Genomic DNA, 15,201 nt, shown 5'->3' with positions numbered 1-15,201 from the left:
TTGTGTCAACTTTTTTAGCTTCCACATCCAAGAAAGGACATTATTTCACTTCAGTATACATGTTTCTATATTTTCCAGTTTGTCCCTGAACACTTGGGTTGATTACACATCTTAACTATTGTGATTTGTGATGTAATAAACATGGGCAAGTGTATTTGTGGTACATTTTTTTCATTTCCTCCAGGTAGGTATATAGTTAGAAATGAGACCACTGAATCACAAGGTAGCTCTTTCAGTTTGAGGAATCACCATACTGTTCTTCATAGCAACTGTACTAGTTTACACGTCTATAGTGTATGAATTCCATTTCTCTGCATCTTCAGCAGCATTTGTTTTTGTTTTTTTGTGGGTTTTTTTTGCCTTTTTGATGCTACCCATTCTGACCAGAGTGAAACAACATGTCATGGTGCTTTTGATTTGCCTTATTCTGATGCCTAATGAGGTTGAACATGTTTTCATAGGCTTAACCATTGCATTTCTTCTCCTGAGAAATGAACACTAAAGACTTTTGCTCATTTTTAAATTGGGTTTTTGAGGAGAGGGTTGTTCAAGTTTTGAGTTGCTGGTATACTTTGTGTGCGCGCACATATGTGCGCTAGTACTGGGACTTGAATGTAGAGCGTCTTGCTCTTACTCAGTTTCCCACTCAAGGTTCGTGCTCTACCACTTCATCCATGCTTTCAGTTTGGCATTTGCTGGTTAACTGGAGATGGTCTCTTGAACTTTTCTTTCAAAACTGCCTTGGAACTTGGATCTTTTAAATTTTAGCCCCCTGAGTAGTAGGGATGGCACCAAGCTTCTTTTCTTTATATTAATACCATTATTTAGGTTGTTTCTTCATTCTCTCAATTGTCTCCTTTGCTGTGTAGAAACTTGCTAGTTTGATATTATTCCATTTGTCTACATTTGTTTTTGTAGCCCATGCTTTTGGTATCTTATTTAAAAACTGATTAACTGCTGCCAGGAAGAGCATCTCACTCCTAGGTTTCTTAAGACAGTCAACTAACTCCACAATATCATCTTTCAAATGCTCTAGCATTTTCTTCTGTTTGAATTTTATTATTTTCTTCTCCAAAGGAGAATAACCATAATTATAGTGCTATAGTTCTACAATGCTATGTACCAGCAAGTACTTGCTGTCACCTTGGTGATGAATGATAGAATTAAGGAGGCTGATACTAACGACCTGTTTCTGAGGACCAGCTCTGTCTTAACTGAGGTTAAATGGCTCCATAAGAAAACCCAACTCAAGGATTTAAGTGAATTTGATTTATTTGAAAGGCAAATCGGAGAAGCACTAATAAAAGAGTAAAGAGATAAGAAATGGAAAGAAAGAAAGCCAGCTGAGGGTGGCTTAAATTAGGAAGATTGCCCCATAGGAACCAGGGATTTTATCCCCCTAGGGGCCTTTGAGGTTCCACAGAGCATGCCTCAGAATTACCCTTTCTGAGGAACAAGCAACCTTCATTATTACTACCAATTGAGATCTGCTCCTGACTCCAAGAGATGTTAACTCCCTGGAGTTGCTGGCCTGCAAATAACAGGAAGCCTGGTAGTTGGTGCTTACAGACACAGTGAGAGTCAAGAGAACATAATAGTGGGCTTGTGGTTAGAGTGCTATTTAAGTCTCTCCTAAGGAGAATAGTTAAAAATAATTATAAGTTAGGAAACATTTAGCTGGAAAGTATATTTAACACACTTTTCCCCCAAAGGCCTGTTCAGAAATAAAAATACAATTTTTTAAAGATTATATAAGAGGATACTGAAAAAATATCTATTACAAATGGCCTCTGAGTATAATATGGTTATTAGTGGGAAATATGCAATTAAAAACACTAGCTTGGAAATGTGGCTGAAGTGATAGTGTTTGACTAGCATGCCTAGGCCTTGGGTTCGAGCCCTAGTTCTACATAAACACAAAAAATATGTACAAAAACTATATCTGCCAGTGCAGCATGGCTAGGCAATACTGTGCATGTTGTTTCTTTATGTTGCCTCATCCAGCAATTTCTGGGTCAGAGTACCTGAGGGTATATTCCTCATATTAACAACAAACAAATATACATATGCTGCTTGCTTTGATAGCCAAAAAATGGATATGATGCAGTTAGAATACACTTGGCATCATTTCTTCTCTCCTTTCAGAAATAAAATTTAGAAATGAATTTGGAGAAATACACATTGTCAAAAAAAAAGAAAAAAAGAAAACATTCAGCACACTAAGGAATTTAAAGCACTTTCATAAATAGAGAAACAGCAACATTCAAAGTTTTATTTCTCACTTGTGAAAATATGTATAATACATCTTACATATATAGAAGAGTCCCACAGCTTGAGTCTGAGAAAGCCAGAAGAAAGGCACCTACAGGTAAACCAGCACAGCATTTGGGGCACACAATGGGAATGAAGGCAACAAAAGCACAGGAGGCTGTGGACATGACTCTGAAGAGCTAAATCATACACAACACTTAGTTCTGCCAAGAATGGAGGTTGTCTCTGAAGAGAATACCATTTCTCTTTAACAAGCCTGCCAGACCATCAAAGAACACATTGAAATCTGAACAAAGACACACCAGGACAAAGGCAAACGCCAATGCTTAACTTGACAGCTGGTTTGCTCTTATCCACTTTCTCTTTAAATCTGGACAACTTTGTTGATTTAAAAGAGCAAATACCAGGGCTGATGTTGCAAAATTGTGCTCTGCAGGTCAAGAGAATTTTGTAACAGACTGTTTTCAAAGTGTGTAAACACTGTGTGGATGGTGGGAGAACATTAAAAAAGAGCACTTACTATTTCTCTTACAGAAAAGGTACAGGCATAGATCTTTGGCTTGGCACGTGTGTTTCCCTCACCTGGTTTACCCAAAATGGTACAAATGGAGGCATAATTCATGAGATCATGGGATTATGTCTGTCATATGCCAGCATAGGACCCTCCTAGGATTTAGCACAGCTGGAACAGCTGACGGCCTTGGGTGAGGGGAGATGAGGCTTCACGATGTCAGGCTCAATGGACTCCATTAGGTCACATTCATTAGCAAGTATGTGCTTCACCAGGCACCTGGAGGCTTCATCAATGTTTATATTTTCCTAAGGAGAAAGCAAAACAGATTTTCTTATTTAGTATCATAAAGATAGTCTCAATAGAGTCTCAGATGTAAAGGAAGAACAGTATTTTTTAACAAGTCACTTCAAATTCCTTTCTAACCAATCAATATCCATGTATCCTCTTATTTCTACTTTTTTTTCCTTCAAAGAATTCTACCTTTTAGTACCTCACATATATGTGTACTATATTTTGTCAAATGGGGGCAATATTGTTTGCTAAGATTCATTTGTAGCTTGAATTTGGTAGAGGTCAATTCTCTTAGTTTAACTTATCCTGTATTACAGCATAATACTGTACAAGAAATGAGAATTTCAGTCCAACATAGTTTATAATTGCCTTCTGTTGCATATTCCTATTGTGACCTTGATAGAAAATAGAAGTAATGGGATACTTTTCACAGCAATTGTATTTTAACAAATATTTCTGGCTCTTTGTCTTCCAGTCAAATGGTAGGTGTACATGGTCATGTGACTCTGTTGGCCAATGAAATGCAAGAAGTGGCCACAGTTCCATTCCTCAACCTCCTCCCCTTCCTCCTTCCTCCCCCCCCTCCCGCCCCGCTCAATATCTGCTATCATAGAAACACTGAAATGAAAATTCTTTTGGCCTTGGTCTCTTAGTAAGGATCAAATATAAATAAATATCCCAATCAACTCACTATGACACAAATAGTATGTGTGAGAATTATGACCATGTTGTGTTAAGCCATTGAGATTTGAAGCCATCTATTATGACATTATCCCGACTCTTTAAAGGAAAAATTTGAAATCAGACATGTGATCTAGTTTCAGGAACAAAATAAAACTTAATTTAAGGAAAATATGGAGCAAGAACTTGAATCTAAAATATGATAAAATACATTATCTTTTTTCTACTCATCAGAAAGTCAAAACACAGAATATTTACTACCAGTGCACAAAAATGGAAACATCTTTGCTCAAATAAAATGTCTTAAAGTGAAGATCTGCAGTATCATCTAATTTTATTGTGTTTTTTAAAATTTATTTTATTGTAAAGATGCTGTACTGAGGAGTTACAGTTACATGAGTAAGGTCATTAGTACATTTCTTGTCGAGCATCTTTACCCCCTCCTTTGTTGTTCTCCCACTATCCCTTAAATTTTATTGTTTTAATCACAACTTCTAGACATTCTTTGATGCATTTTCATATACTAAATATAAAGAAAAATAAAGCTTTCTTTTGTCAAATTATTTTACTATTGTATCTTGTCAATCAATCTGAAGTAGAATTATATATTGCTAATTTTTGTATGAGTGTCAAAATTGTTGATTTAGGTTTTAAGGTCATTGCAAGAAGTCATAATATTAAAAAAAAAAAGTAGGAGCCAGGCATGGATGGCTCACACCTACAATCCTAGCTACTCAAGAGGCTGAAATCCAAGAATCTCAGTTTGAAGCCCATCTGCACAGACAAGTTTTCATCTTTCTGTCTTTCTCCTGTTTTTTCTTTGTTTCTTTTTCTTTCTTTCTTCTTCCTTCCTTCTTCCCTCCCTCCCTCCTTTCTTTTTCCTTCTTTCTTTCTTTCTTTCCTTTTTCTTCTCTCTTCTTTTCTTTTCTTTCTTTTATACCAGTCATGAGGCATGAACCTGGGCACCATTTCTGAGTGTCTTAGCTCAAGCCTGGCACTTTACTGTTTGATCCACAGCTGACTTCCAGCTCTTTGTTGGTTAATTGAAACCAGAGTCTCACAGACTTTCCTGCTTGGACTGGCTTTGAACTAAAATCCTCAGATCTCAGCCTTCTGAGTTGTTAAGATTACAAGTCTGAACCAGCTGTACCCATCTTTCTTATTTCTAATAAGCAAAAAGCCAGAATTTGAAGACATGATTTAGGTGCAAGCAGTGAACAAAACAAAAACAAAAAGTGAAAGTGTGAAGCCTAGAGTTCAGGCCCAGTACTGTAAAACAAAGAAAAATATACGAGGTAGTGATGGTTTGCCAGTGCATCCATGGTTAATGGCATTAGCTGAAAATGTTCATTCACATACTCTTATCCTTAATTCACCTGTGAATGAAAGTACACTATATCCGTGATGAAAGTACAATATGACTCAGGAATCTCAGACAACAACTTGATTATTTTTCTCTGCTCTAAAGAGCATTAGTGAAAGGATTTGAGGTTTTCTAAATCCAAAACAAGGTAAAGATCTGACCACCTTTTAGCTTGTTGCTATGTTAGCTAATGGCTTTTATGCTGGAATTATGTTCCTGTCTCAGAGCCTTGACTTCTTCAATTAAAAAAAGGGTTATAGCAATTACCTAGGAAAAGCTTGCTTTTCTTGACAGGATGTAGTGTCATTAGCATCTTGATAAGAGGAATGTCTCAGACACTTTATAGACATAGCCTTGCATCATATTTAAAACACTACCCAGTTAAGATTAGTTTTGGGTCCTATTGGTTTTGTTGAGTTTGGGTGCAGACGGGCTATTTCTTACTTCAACTTAAGTATCCACCTTACTGCAGGGGCAGAGAATAGCAGCACTTGTGCCCCAATCCCCAACCCCCTTTGGGAAAACACCTATGCTCTAACAGCACACTTTCTTCCTCTCCTCTTCTTCTTACCATGCTGCCACAGGTGAATGACTTGACCTCCACACAATAATGTGGCATAGGTGAAGACTTATTCCTGAGATCAGTGGGAACAGGTAACCTCTCCTTCCACTCCAGGTCTCAAACATATAGGCCAGCATTTCTCATGATAGCCCTGAACTGGGGTAACTTTAAGGTACCTCCTTAGTAGTTAATAAACAATGCTTTCTCATTGTGGCTTGTGTGTTGAGGAGAGGCAGCAATAAAACTCACCCCAAATGCCAAACAGGAGAAATTATCATGTGTTAGCAGGTAAGAAATATTCAGTTTAGAAAGACTACAGACCATTCAAAACAAGTGGATTGGCAAGCCAGAGCTCCTAATTGTATTTGACTTGTGTCACTGTTTCTTACCAAGCTGTATGCCTTTTCAAAATTAATTAACAGGGGGCTGGGAAGGTGGCTCAGTGGTAGAGCACTTGCCTTGCATGCCTGAGGCCCTGGGTTAGATTCCTCAGCACCACATAAGAAAAAAGCCTGAAGTCGCGCTGTGGCTCAAGTGGTAGAGCGCTAGCCTTGAGCTGAAGAGCTGAGGGACAGCACCCAGGCCCAGAGTTCAGGCCCCATGACCGGACCAAAAAAAAAAAAAATTAATTAACAGAAGTTCTATTTGTTATTAAACTATATAGCATTAGACCCAATAAATACTAAAGAAATCTCAATTTCATTCCAGTTCATTTATTATCATAATAAAAATGTTTATGTGACAAAAACAAGTTTCAATCATTAAAAAGCCCCTACTTCACATAAAATGTAAGTTAGATTTGCCAATAGTATTTTTAAAAATCTCATGTATTAACATGTCAGTTAAATAAGAGTTTCTTTTGTTAATGTACAAATTTGAAAGTGTGTTAATGGGTAAGTAAAAGCTACTATTGGCCATTTAATAAAAATCCATTACTATTATAAGAAAGACAAATAAAAGCCAATAGTTTAGCTTACTAAGATGACTTTGTTGGTTAGAACTAGCAAAATCATTTTAGTAAAAATAGTTCCAGATAAAGGAAACAGCCAATGTATGGTGAATCTCCTTTGACAATGAAGTAGTCAATCATGGTACTAAGCCTCATTCATTCTTTTAACCAATGTAATTTAGATTTCCCTAAGTATGAGGCATACAGAGATAAAGATAATAAAAGAAGTCTCATCCCAGGAGTAAGCTTACACATTAGAAAACTTTTTTTTAACTTTTTGAACTTATGCAACTTTATTTTTTTAATTTTTTTATTGTGAAAATACCATATGGAGGGGTTAAAATTACATGGGCAAGGTAATGAGTACATTTCTTATCAAGCATTGTTGCCTATTCCTTTGTTTCCCCTTCCCATCCCCTCCTATCTCCCTTCCCATCCCCTCCCCCCCGAAAACTTTTTTAAATATATATTTTTTATTGTAAAGATACTATACAGAGGGGTTAGTTACATGAGTAAGGTAATGAGTACATTTCCTATTGACCAGTGTTACCGCGTCCTTTGTTTTCCCCTACCATGCCTTCCCTCCCCACCTCCTCCTTCCCTCCCCCCCCAGAAGTTTTAAAGTTCATTTTCAACATAGTGTCTTGTACATCTCATTGTTACAATGGGTCAACTTGTATCCTTATTTCAGTATTTTGTTATTTCCCTTCCCCTCCCCAAATTAGAAAAATTTATAAAAAAGATACAGGGCACGAGAATCAAATACAGTGAAAACAGGGGTTATACCATGGGGGAAGAACATACAAAAGAAACAAAAAAATTTACATAGTACATTGTAAATATATTCAAAACAACAGCAAGAAAGATAAAATTTCTTGTGTCCCTATCTTGGAGTTCATTTCATTAGCATCATCTTATATTAGAAAACTTTTATGAACAACAAAGCAATATAGGGTTTAGAAATGGCTTCAACTGTCTTAATTATCACAGTATCTGGAAAACTTATCAGATGTTTCTGCAGGTCAAGTGCCATTAAAGCAATACTATACAAATTCATTAGAAGGCAAGACCACACAGACATTTGGAACATTCTCTTAATCTAGACATTGGTAAGTACTTAGTGACCATTTAGCATGCATGTAGGATGCTCCCTGCCAAAACAAAATGCCTGTTTCAGGCTAGGAAGTTTATAAGAGAGCCAGGTGATGATAGCTTACACCTAGCTATTTAGGAAGCTGAGATCTGAGGATTCAAATTTAAATCTACACTGGATAAGAAAGTCCATGAGGCTCTTATCTCCAATTGATCAATCCATAGTCCCCCCCCCCAAAAAAAAGTCAGAAGTAGAGCTGTGGCTCAACTGGTAGAACTAGCCATGAGAGGAAAAGCTAAGGGACAGTGCCAAGGCTCTGTGGTCAAGCTTCAGAACCAGCACACATACACAAAGACTTCATGCTTTTATATGCCACAATCTTACCATAGACAAAGGATGAAAAGGCAAAGGATATGAGGTTCAAACCACAGGTCTGGAGTCATGACCTATCTCTCTCTTTCTCACTTTCTACTTAGATGACCTATTTTTTTTTTGGGGGGGGGGGTCTGGTCATAGGGCCTGAACTCTGGGCCTGGGCACTGTCCCGCAGCTCTTCAGCTCAAGGCTAGCACTCTACCACTTGAGCCACAGCGCCACTTCCGACTCTTTTTGTTTCTGCTTATGTGGTGCTGAGGAATCAAACCCAGGGCCTCTGGCATGCAAGGTAAGCACTCTACCACTGAGCAACCTTCCCAGCCCAGTCATGACCTATCTCTTCCTTCCTCGCCTTCTGCTTAGATGACCTTGGAAAGTTACTCTGACCACTTTGTGCTTTAGTTTCTTAATCTGTAATCAAGAAAACAGCCTTACCAGTGATTTTTTAATCACTTAAAACATATGAAAGGCATGGCATACACCCCCTACAAATGTTTTTATCATCTTGCCATTTAATGCTCAGAAGAACATAATCATGTGTATAGTATATGTCTTCATCATGAATCTAAGGAAACTGAGTCAGAGAAGGGATAAGTGGCTAACCCCAAGTCACACAAGTCAGTGGTAGGATCAGTTGTGAACACAGGGAAAGTACTGAATAGTAATATTAACCACATGCTTACTACAAAATAACAAGGGAGATGTGTGATGTTTAAAGCACAAGTTGGGCTGGGAAGGTGGCTCAGTGGTAGAGCGCTTGCCTTGCATGCCTGAGGCCCTGGGTTTGATTCCTCAGCACCACATAAGCAAAAAGAAAAAAGCCGGAAGTGGTGCTGTGGCTCAAGTGGTAGAGCATTAGCCTTGAGCTGAAGAGCTGTGGGACAGCGCCCAGGCCAAGTACAAGCCCCACAACTGGACCCCCCAAAAAAATTGTGGATAAAGCACAAGTTTGAATCTGGACCTTTATTTCAGCTCCCTTAAATAGACAGGGCATTGGGTGCAAGCATGAAAAGCACGGGTGCAAGCAATCAGGACCTCAGCCTCTGGCACGTCTGATTTGTAATGACAAATATAGTTGGCCTGGAATTTCTCCCTTTCCTTTCTTTTTTCCTTCCTTCCTTCCTTCCTTCCATCCTTTTTTCCTTCCTTCTTTTCTTTCAGTTCAGGGCTGGTGATTTACCCCAGAACCTTGTGCATGCTAAGAAAACAATTTATCATTTGAACTATGTACCAGCCCTTTTATTTTGGATATAGTGTTGCACCACTGTTTGTCAGGGCTAGCATGGAACTCCCAATCTTCTTAAAACTGCTTCCTGACTGCTCAGATTATAGGCATTTACCACCATGTGTAGCTTCTCTCAATTTTCTTTGTTGTTGTTCATTGTTGAAGTCATAGACAAAGGGCCTTTACTGGGAACAAAATAGAAATACAAAGTAAAATCTCTCACTTCCTGTACCAAGGGTAGAATGGACAATCAGACTTTGATAAAACTGTAGGCTCCAGGCCCTTTGGGCAATTAAATTCTGACATAATGGACTGACTCACTTGGCACTTAGGTAAATGTAAGGTTTGCTGGAAAGGAAACTACGACATCAGGCAGAAAAGAGTTTATTGGGGGAAGAGCAAACTGCTGGCCTGCATGAGATGGAGGTGTGCGGAAAAAGGGGGAAAGAAAAATAGAATGGGGGGGGGACTCAAGTTGAGTCAGATTACATAGAGAAAGGCAGGAGGCGGGACCACAGCAGATGCAGAAGTGCTCTCAGGGCCTGGGGAAACCTCTCACTGTCTGAGAAAAGTGTAACCAAGGAGATACAGGAAATGACCTCAGTGGATATAACCTCAGAGTCTGGGGTCCTTTGTTGACTCACAATCAGGTGATTGACAGTCAGGTGACTACTGGTTTTAGGCAGGGGAAGAGAAAGGGGAGGGGCTATTCTCCTGGACAGACCTAACAGTAAACACAGCCAGGCTGATATTTTCTAAGTGACTGTGTAGAAAAACAGAGCTGTTGACTAAAGAATAAAATATTACCTGGAGACTCTTATTTGTATTAATGATCAAAAGTAGCAACAACATCCCTAGGAGCATTGTCAGCAAGAAAGGTAATTTACACATCTTGTGACTGCCAAGTCACAACCACTCAGCCTGGCTCTGGCTGGAATTTAATCACATATCTGCACTGGGACAAGACGGGTCTACTCTGATGACTGCTTAAGGTTGATGTGTACTTTCCTGCTGCTGATGCTAGAAATCATTCTATTTATATCAACAAGTAAACCAGAGGAAACGCTTAAAGTTTCTAACACATTTTACTGAAGACAAATGGTAGTGACTACCAGAGTGAAGCAAGGGTTGTATTTATGAACTAATAGTCACATGCACTCTTCATAAAAATCAATTAACCAAGGGGGCCAAGATGGCAACTGAACAGTAGGGAAACACCACAGCTCTCTCCAACCAAACAGAAAGTTTGAGTTCCATTGCTCAGTTTCCCCAAGAGACCGATAACAGCAAAAGGTGAACACCCAGAGAAAAACAGGAGGTGAAAAAAAAGGAAAAAAATACAAAAGAGAAAAGTATGAAGATCCTTCTTCCACCTCTTTCTGACACAACTCCACACCAAACTGGCCCAGCCAGGCCCAGGATTGCCAGATACCCCAGAATCACAGTGGGTCATCTGTAGAATGCCAGCACAGAAGACTCCCAAGGTGCCCATGCTGGACCCAGTGATTGTAAAAAGGGAAAACTTGGAGCTCAGAACCTGCAGAAAGACCCTTACCCTATCCCTCACTGGTGAAGCGGCCTGCACCATCCCACCAAAGTCACTTTGCCCCACAGCTGCGGCAGGGCGGAGACCCCAGAACCACAATGGGTCATCTGTAGAATGCCAGCATAGAAGACTCTCAAGGTGCTGATGTTGACCTGGAGAGTGCAAACATAGCAAAAACCTCACTCAGAAACTTCACAAAGACCCCCTCCCCCACCCCTCACTGGCAGAGAGGCTCCTTGCCATCCCGCCAAAGCCGCCTGGCCACCTAAACCACAGTGGTCCAAAGGAGACACGCAAACCCCCACCCCCCAGTCTAAACCCAGACAGCATAAACAGAGGCAGAGATGGTGTGAAACACAGACTCGGAACCACCACCACCACCCAGCCCAGCCCACAATCATCTCAATGAATGTGAAATGCAGTAGACCAGTGCTGGCAGTAAACCTCAGAGCTTGACTCAGATTCTTCCCCCTACCACTTGGACTACAGGTTTTTACTAAAACTGGGAACTGTGCAAGCGTCCAACCAGCCTGTGGAGCACACCCAGTCTACCAGGTTTGAGCAAGAATGCCATGGAGGGGAGCTTAAACGCTCAAGCTGGGAACAGCACCTGCAGGTCACAGCAGCCAGTGGTGGAAAAACAGAAAAACAGAGCTGTTCCCACATGGGAAACCCAGCGGCACATGTCCCACTTGAGCCCAAACAGTGTGTTCCAGGCCAGGGACTGGGAGCCAGGGCCAGCCTTGGGGATCAGGTGCCTAAGCTGCATAACCACCTGTCCCGATTGAAGTCAGAAGCTGAGCACATGCCTCAGCAGAGGGTGGAAAGCAAGGAAATGCACTCCCTAGGAACCTTGCCCAAGATGGCAAAAGATCTGTGTGTCCAGGTGAGAGAACCAGAACCCCAAATCCACCAGAGCCTTGCCTGTGTATCCAATCCTGGGGATTGGACAACTCAGGCCACCAGCACCAGCACCTGATTATAGTCAGGAACTCATAGTGGTCTCAGGCAACTGAGAGAATGCACCCAGCCCACCCAGTCTTGCCAAGGGCACCCCTGGGAGGCAGCATGGACTTTCTAAGTTGTTTAGTCCTTGGCTGGAAGGCAGGAACTGCCTGTGAATTCCAGCAGACAGTTGAGAGTCTTACATGGGTCAGCCTAGCAGCTGGAGGTTGGCCTCTCCCTCTACAGAACCGAGACCAGGTAAAGACACTCTCAGCTAACCCAGAAACAAGAGCGAGCTTCATCAATTGATCCAGGAACCAACCCTGAACCAAGCTAATGACCAAAACAGCTAATGACCAAAACAGTCAGAGGTTGGGGCTGAACTCCAATAATCCCTGAATTCCCATTTGAAAATCACAGTGAAAAATTACAAGATTCATCAATAGCCAAGATACCAAGCCACCTCCAAAAGCCAGCAGACACCCAGGGAAGAGCCCTAGTGAAAGCAAAACAGAAATGGAAGACAAATGCTACATCCAAGAGATGTTAGAGGCAATGACTCAAGAATTGAAGTGAGAAATAGATCAGAAATGTAAAGAACAAAGAAATAGATTATCAAAAGAGATACAAGATTTCAAATAAATGCATTCAAAGATAGATGCAGTACACATCTTGCTAAGAGATGAGATTAATACTCTGAGAACCAACATAGAAGCAAAAAATGGTTCGATTTCCTCCATGCAAACTACAATGGAAGCCCTAGTTAACAGAATGAATGAAATGGAAAATAAGGTATCAGGTATGGAAGACAAAAAGCAGCAGCTGAGAAAAAAAGTCACAGATATAGAAAAATCACTTAAACTATGCAAAAGGGAAGTTAAGAACAAGCAGACAGTGCCAAAAAATTTAACCTTCATACAATTTGGGTGGATGAAGGTGGGGGATAACAGAATAAAAGAATGCAATTCCTATTCAATAAGATTATCACCGAAAATTTCCCAAATCTTAAAAAAGAAAAATCTTTCCTTTGTAACAGAAGCATATATAATACTTAACAAACAGGATCCCAGGAGGAACACTTCTAGGCACATGATAATATAAAGGATAGCTCTAAATAATAAACAATCTTGCATGCAGCAAAAACAAAGGAGCTATATTATAATGGAAAAAATCAGAATCACAGCAGATTTCTCCAGACAGACACTGAATGCAAGGAAAGCTGGGAGTGTACCATTAGAGCCCTGAGAACCAAAAACTATCAATCCAGACTGGTATACCCAGAGAAGCTAGCATTCACATTCAATGGAGAAACTAACATTTTTGATAGTAAAGAAAAACTAAATGAATTCATAAATAATAAACCATCACTTCAAAGAATATTAAAAGGGTGAAAACACCATCAAGAAAACAATAAAGATCAGGGATCCACATCACTAGTAGTCCAACTAAGTAAGTACAGGAGGAAAGGAAAGAAGAAAAACTTAAGTAAGCAGGACAATGACATAAAAGACAATGCATCTCTCTATAATAATCATAAATATTAATGGGCTCAATTCACCAATCCAAAGAAAAACCCTTGCAGTTTGGATCAGAAAACACGGCCTATCCATCTGTTGCCTTCAAGAGACCCATCTCACAGCCAAAGATAAAAACAAACTCCAAGTGAAGGAATGGAGGAAGAGCTACCATATAAATGCTCCCAGCAAGAAGGCAGGAGTTGCCATTCTGATATCCAACAAAATAAACTTTTAATTAAAATCAATATAAAAAGACAAAGAAGGACACTACATATTAATACAGGGCACAATCCAAGAAGAAGATATTACCATTATCAATTTATACTCCCCAAACATTGGTGCACCCAAATATGTTAAGCAAATATTCTCAGACTTAAAAGAATAAAATAGATCCAAATACAATAATACTAGGAGATTTTAATACTCCATTCTCACCAAAGGACAGGTCTACCAACCAGAGGACTGACAAAGAAGCCTCTGAATTAAATGATGCCATATCTCAAGTGGAATTAATTGACATCTACCGAGTTTCCCACCCTACAACAATCCAGTACATATTTTTCTCAGGAGGCCATGGATCCTTCTCCAAAATAGACCATATCATAGTTCATACTAGGGATTTAAGCAAATAGAAGAGGATTGACATAATCCTCTATATTCTATCCAACCACAATGGAATTAAGCTAGTTCTCAATAACAAAGCATACTCTAGAAATTACAGAAATACATGGAAATTGAACAGCACCTGGGTAACAGAAGAAATTAAAGAAGAAACTTAAAAGTTCCTACAATTCAGAGAAAATGAACACTCATCACAAAGAAACCTGTGGGACACAGCAAAAGCAGTCCTGAAGGGCAAATTTATTGTTCTCAGTGCACACATCAAGAAAATAGAGACAGATCAAGTAAAGGATTTCATGATGTAACTAAAACTGCTAGAAAAGCAAGAAAAAAATTAAACTCAAAGTTACTAGATGGAGTGAGATAACCAAAATAAGAGCTGAAATTTATGAGGTAAAGACTATGAAAACTATAAATAAAATTAATAAAAAGCTGTTTTTTTGAAAAAAAAGAAATTGATGGATCTCTGGCAAAATTAACTAAAAAAAGAAGAGAGGAAACCTAAATCAATAAGATCAGGCCTGCCACAGGAAACATTACAGCAAATACCAAAGACATCCAAATAATTTTAAAGAATTATTTCCAGAATCTATACTCACTAAGGAAGGAAAGCCTAGCAGAAATGGATGAATTTTTAGAGAAACACAAATTGCCCACACTGAACCAAGAAGGAATAAATCAATTAAATAAGCCAATATCTTACAATGCGATAGAGGAAGCAATCCAAAGTCTTCCAACAAGAAAAAGCCCAGGACTAGTTGGATTCACTACGGAATTCTACAAAACCTTTAAAGAGGAACTAATACCCAGACTCCTCAGACTTCTCTGAGAAATAGAAATGGAGGGAGCTATCCTAAACTCATTCTATGAATCTGATATCACACTCATCTCCAAACCAGGCAACGACACAACAAAAAGAGAACTATAGACAAATCTCCTTGATGAACACAGATGCAAAGCTCCTCAATAAAATTTTAGCCAACAGAATCAAGAAACATAAAAAAGAAAATCACACATTACGATCCTGTAGGCTTCATCCCAGAGATGCAGGGATGCTTTAATATACATAAATCAATAAATGTAATCCATCACATCAACAGATCCAAGGTCAAGAACCACATAATTATCTCTATTGATGTAGAGAAGGGTTTGATAAAATACAACATTCACTCATGTTAAAAGCTCTGGAGAAAATAGGAATAGAAGGAACATTCCTTAAAACAATAAAATCCATATACAACAGACCAA

General features: G+C 39.3%; 1 protein-coding gene across 1 annotated transcript in view; it reads right to left on the bottom strand.

Annotated features, from left to right (window-relative positions):
* Nucleotides 1-1,294: 1,294 nt before the first annotated feature.
* The window catches only part of Rab38 (RAB38, member RAS oncogene family), a 75,425-nt gene continuing 61,518 nt past the window's right edge, over nt 1,295-15,201 (bottom strand). Inside the window, exon 3 of the mRNA XM_070034652.1 lies at nt 1,295-3,090. Within this exon, the coding sequence (XP_069890753.1) occupies nt 2,938-3,090 (153 nt within the window). The 3' untranslated portion in view covers nt 1,295-2,937. The remainder of the gene's footprint in view (nt 3,091-15,201) is intronic.

Source organism: Dipodomys merriami, unplaced genomic scaffold, assembly GCF_024711535.1.
Source record: "Dipodomys merriami isolate MVZ:Mamm:240054 unplaced genomic scaffold, mDipMer1.0.p SCAF_25, whole genome shotgun sequence".
NCBI classification, from domain to species: Eukaryota; Metazoa; Chordata; class Mammalia; order Rodentia; family Heteromyidae; genus Dipodomys; species Dipodomys merriami.
The sequence above is the reverse complement of the archived record's forward strand: the minus strand, read 5'-3'. Positions and strand labels throughout refer to the sequence as shown.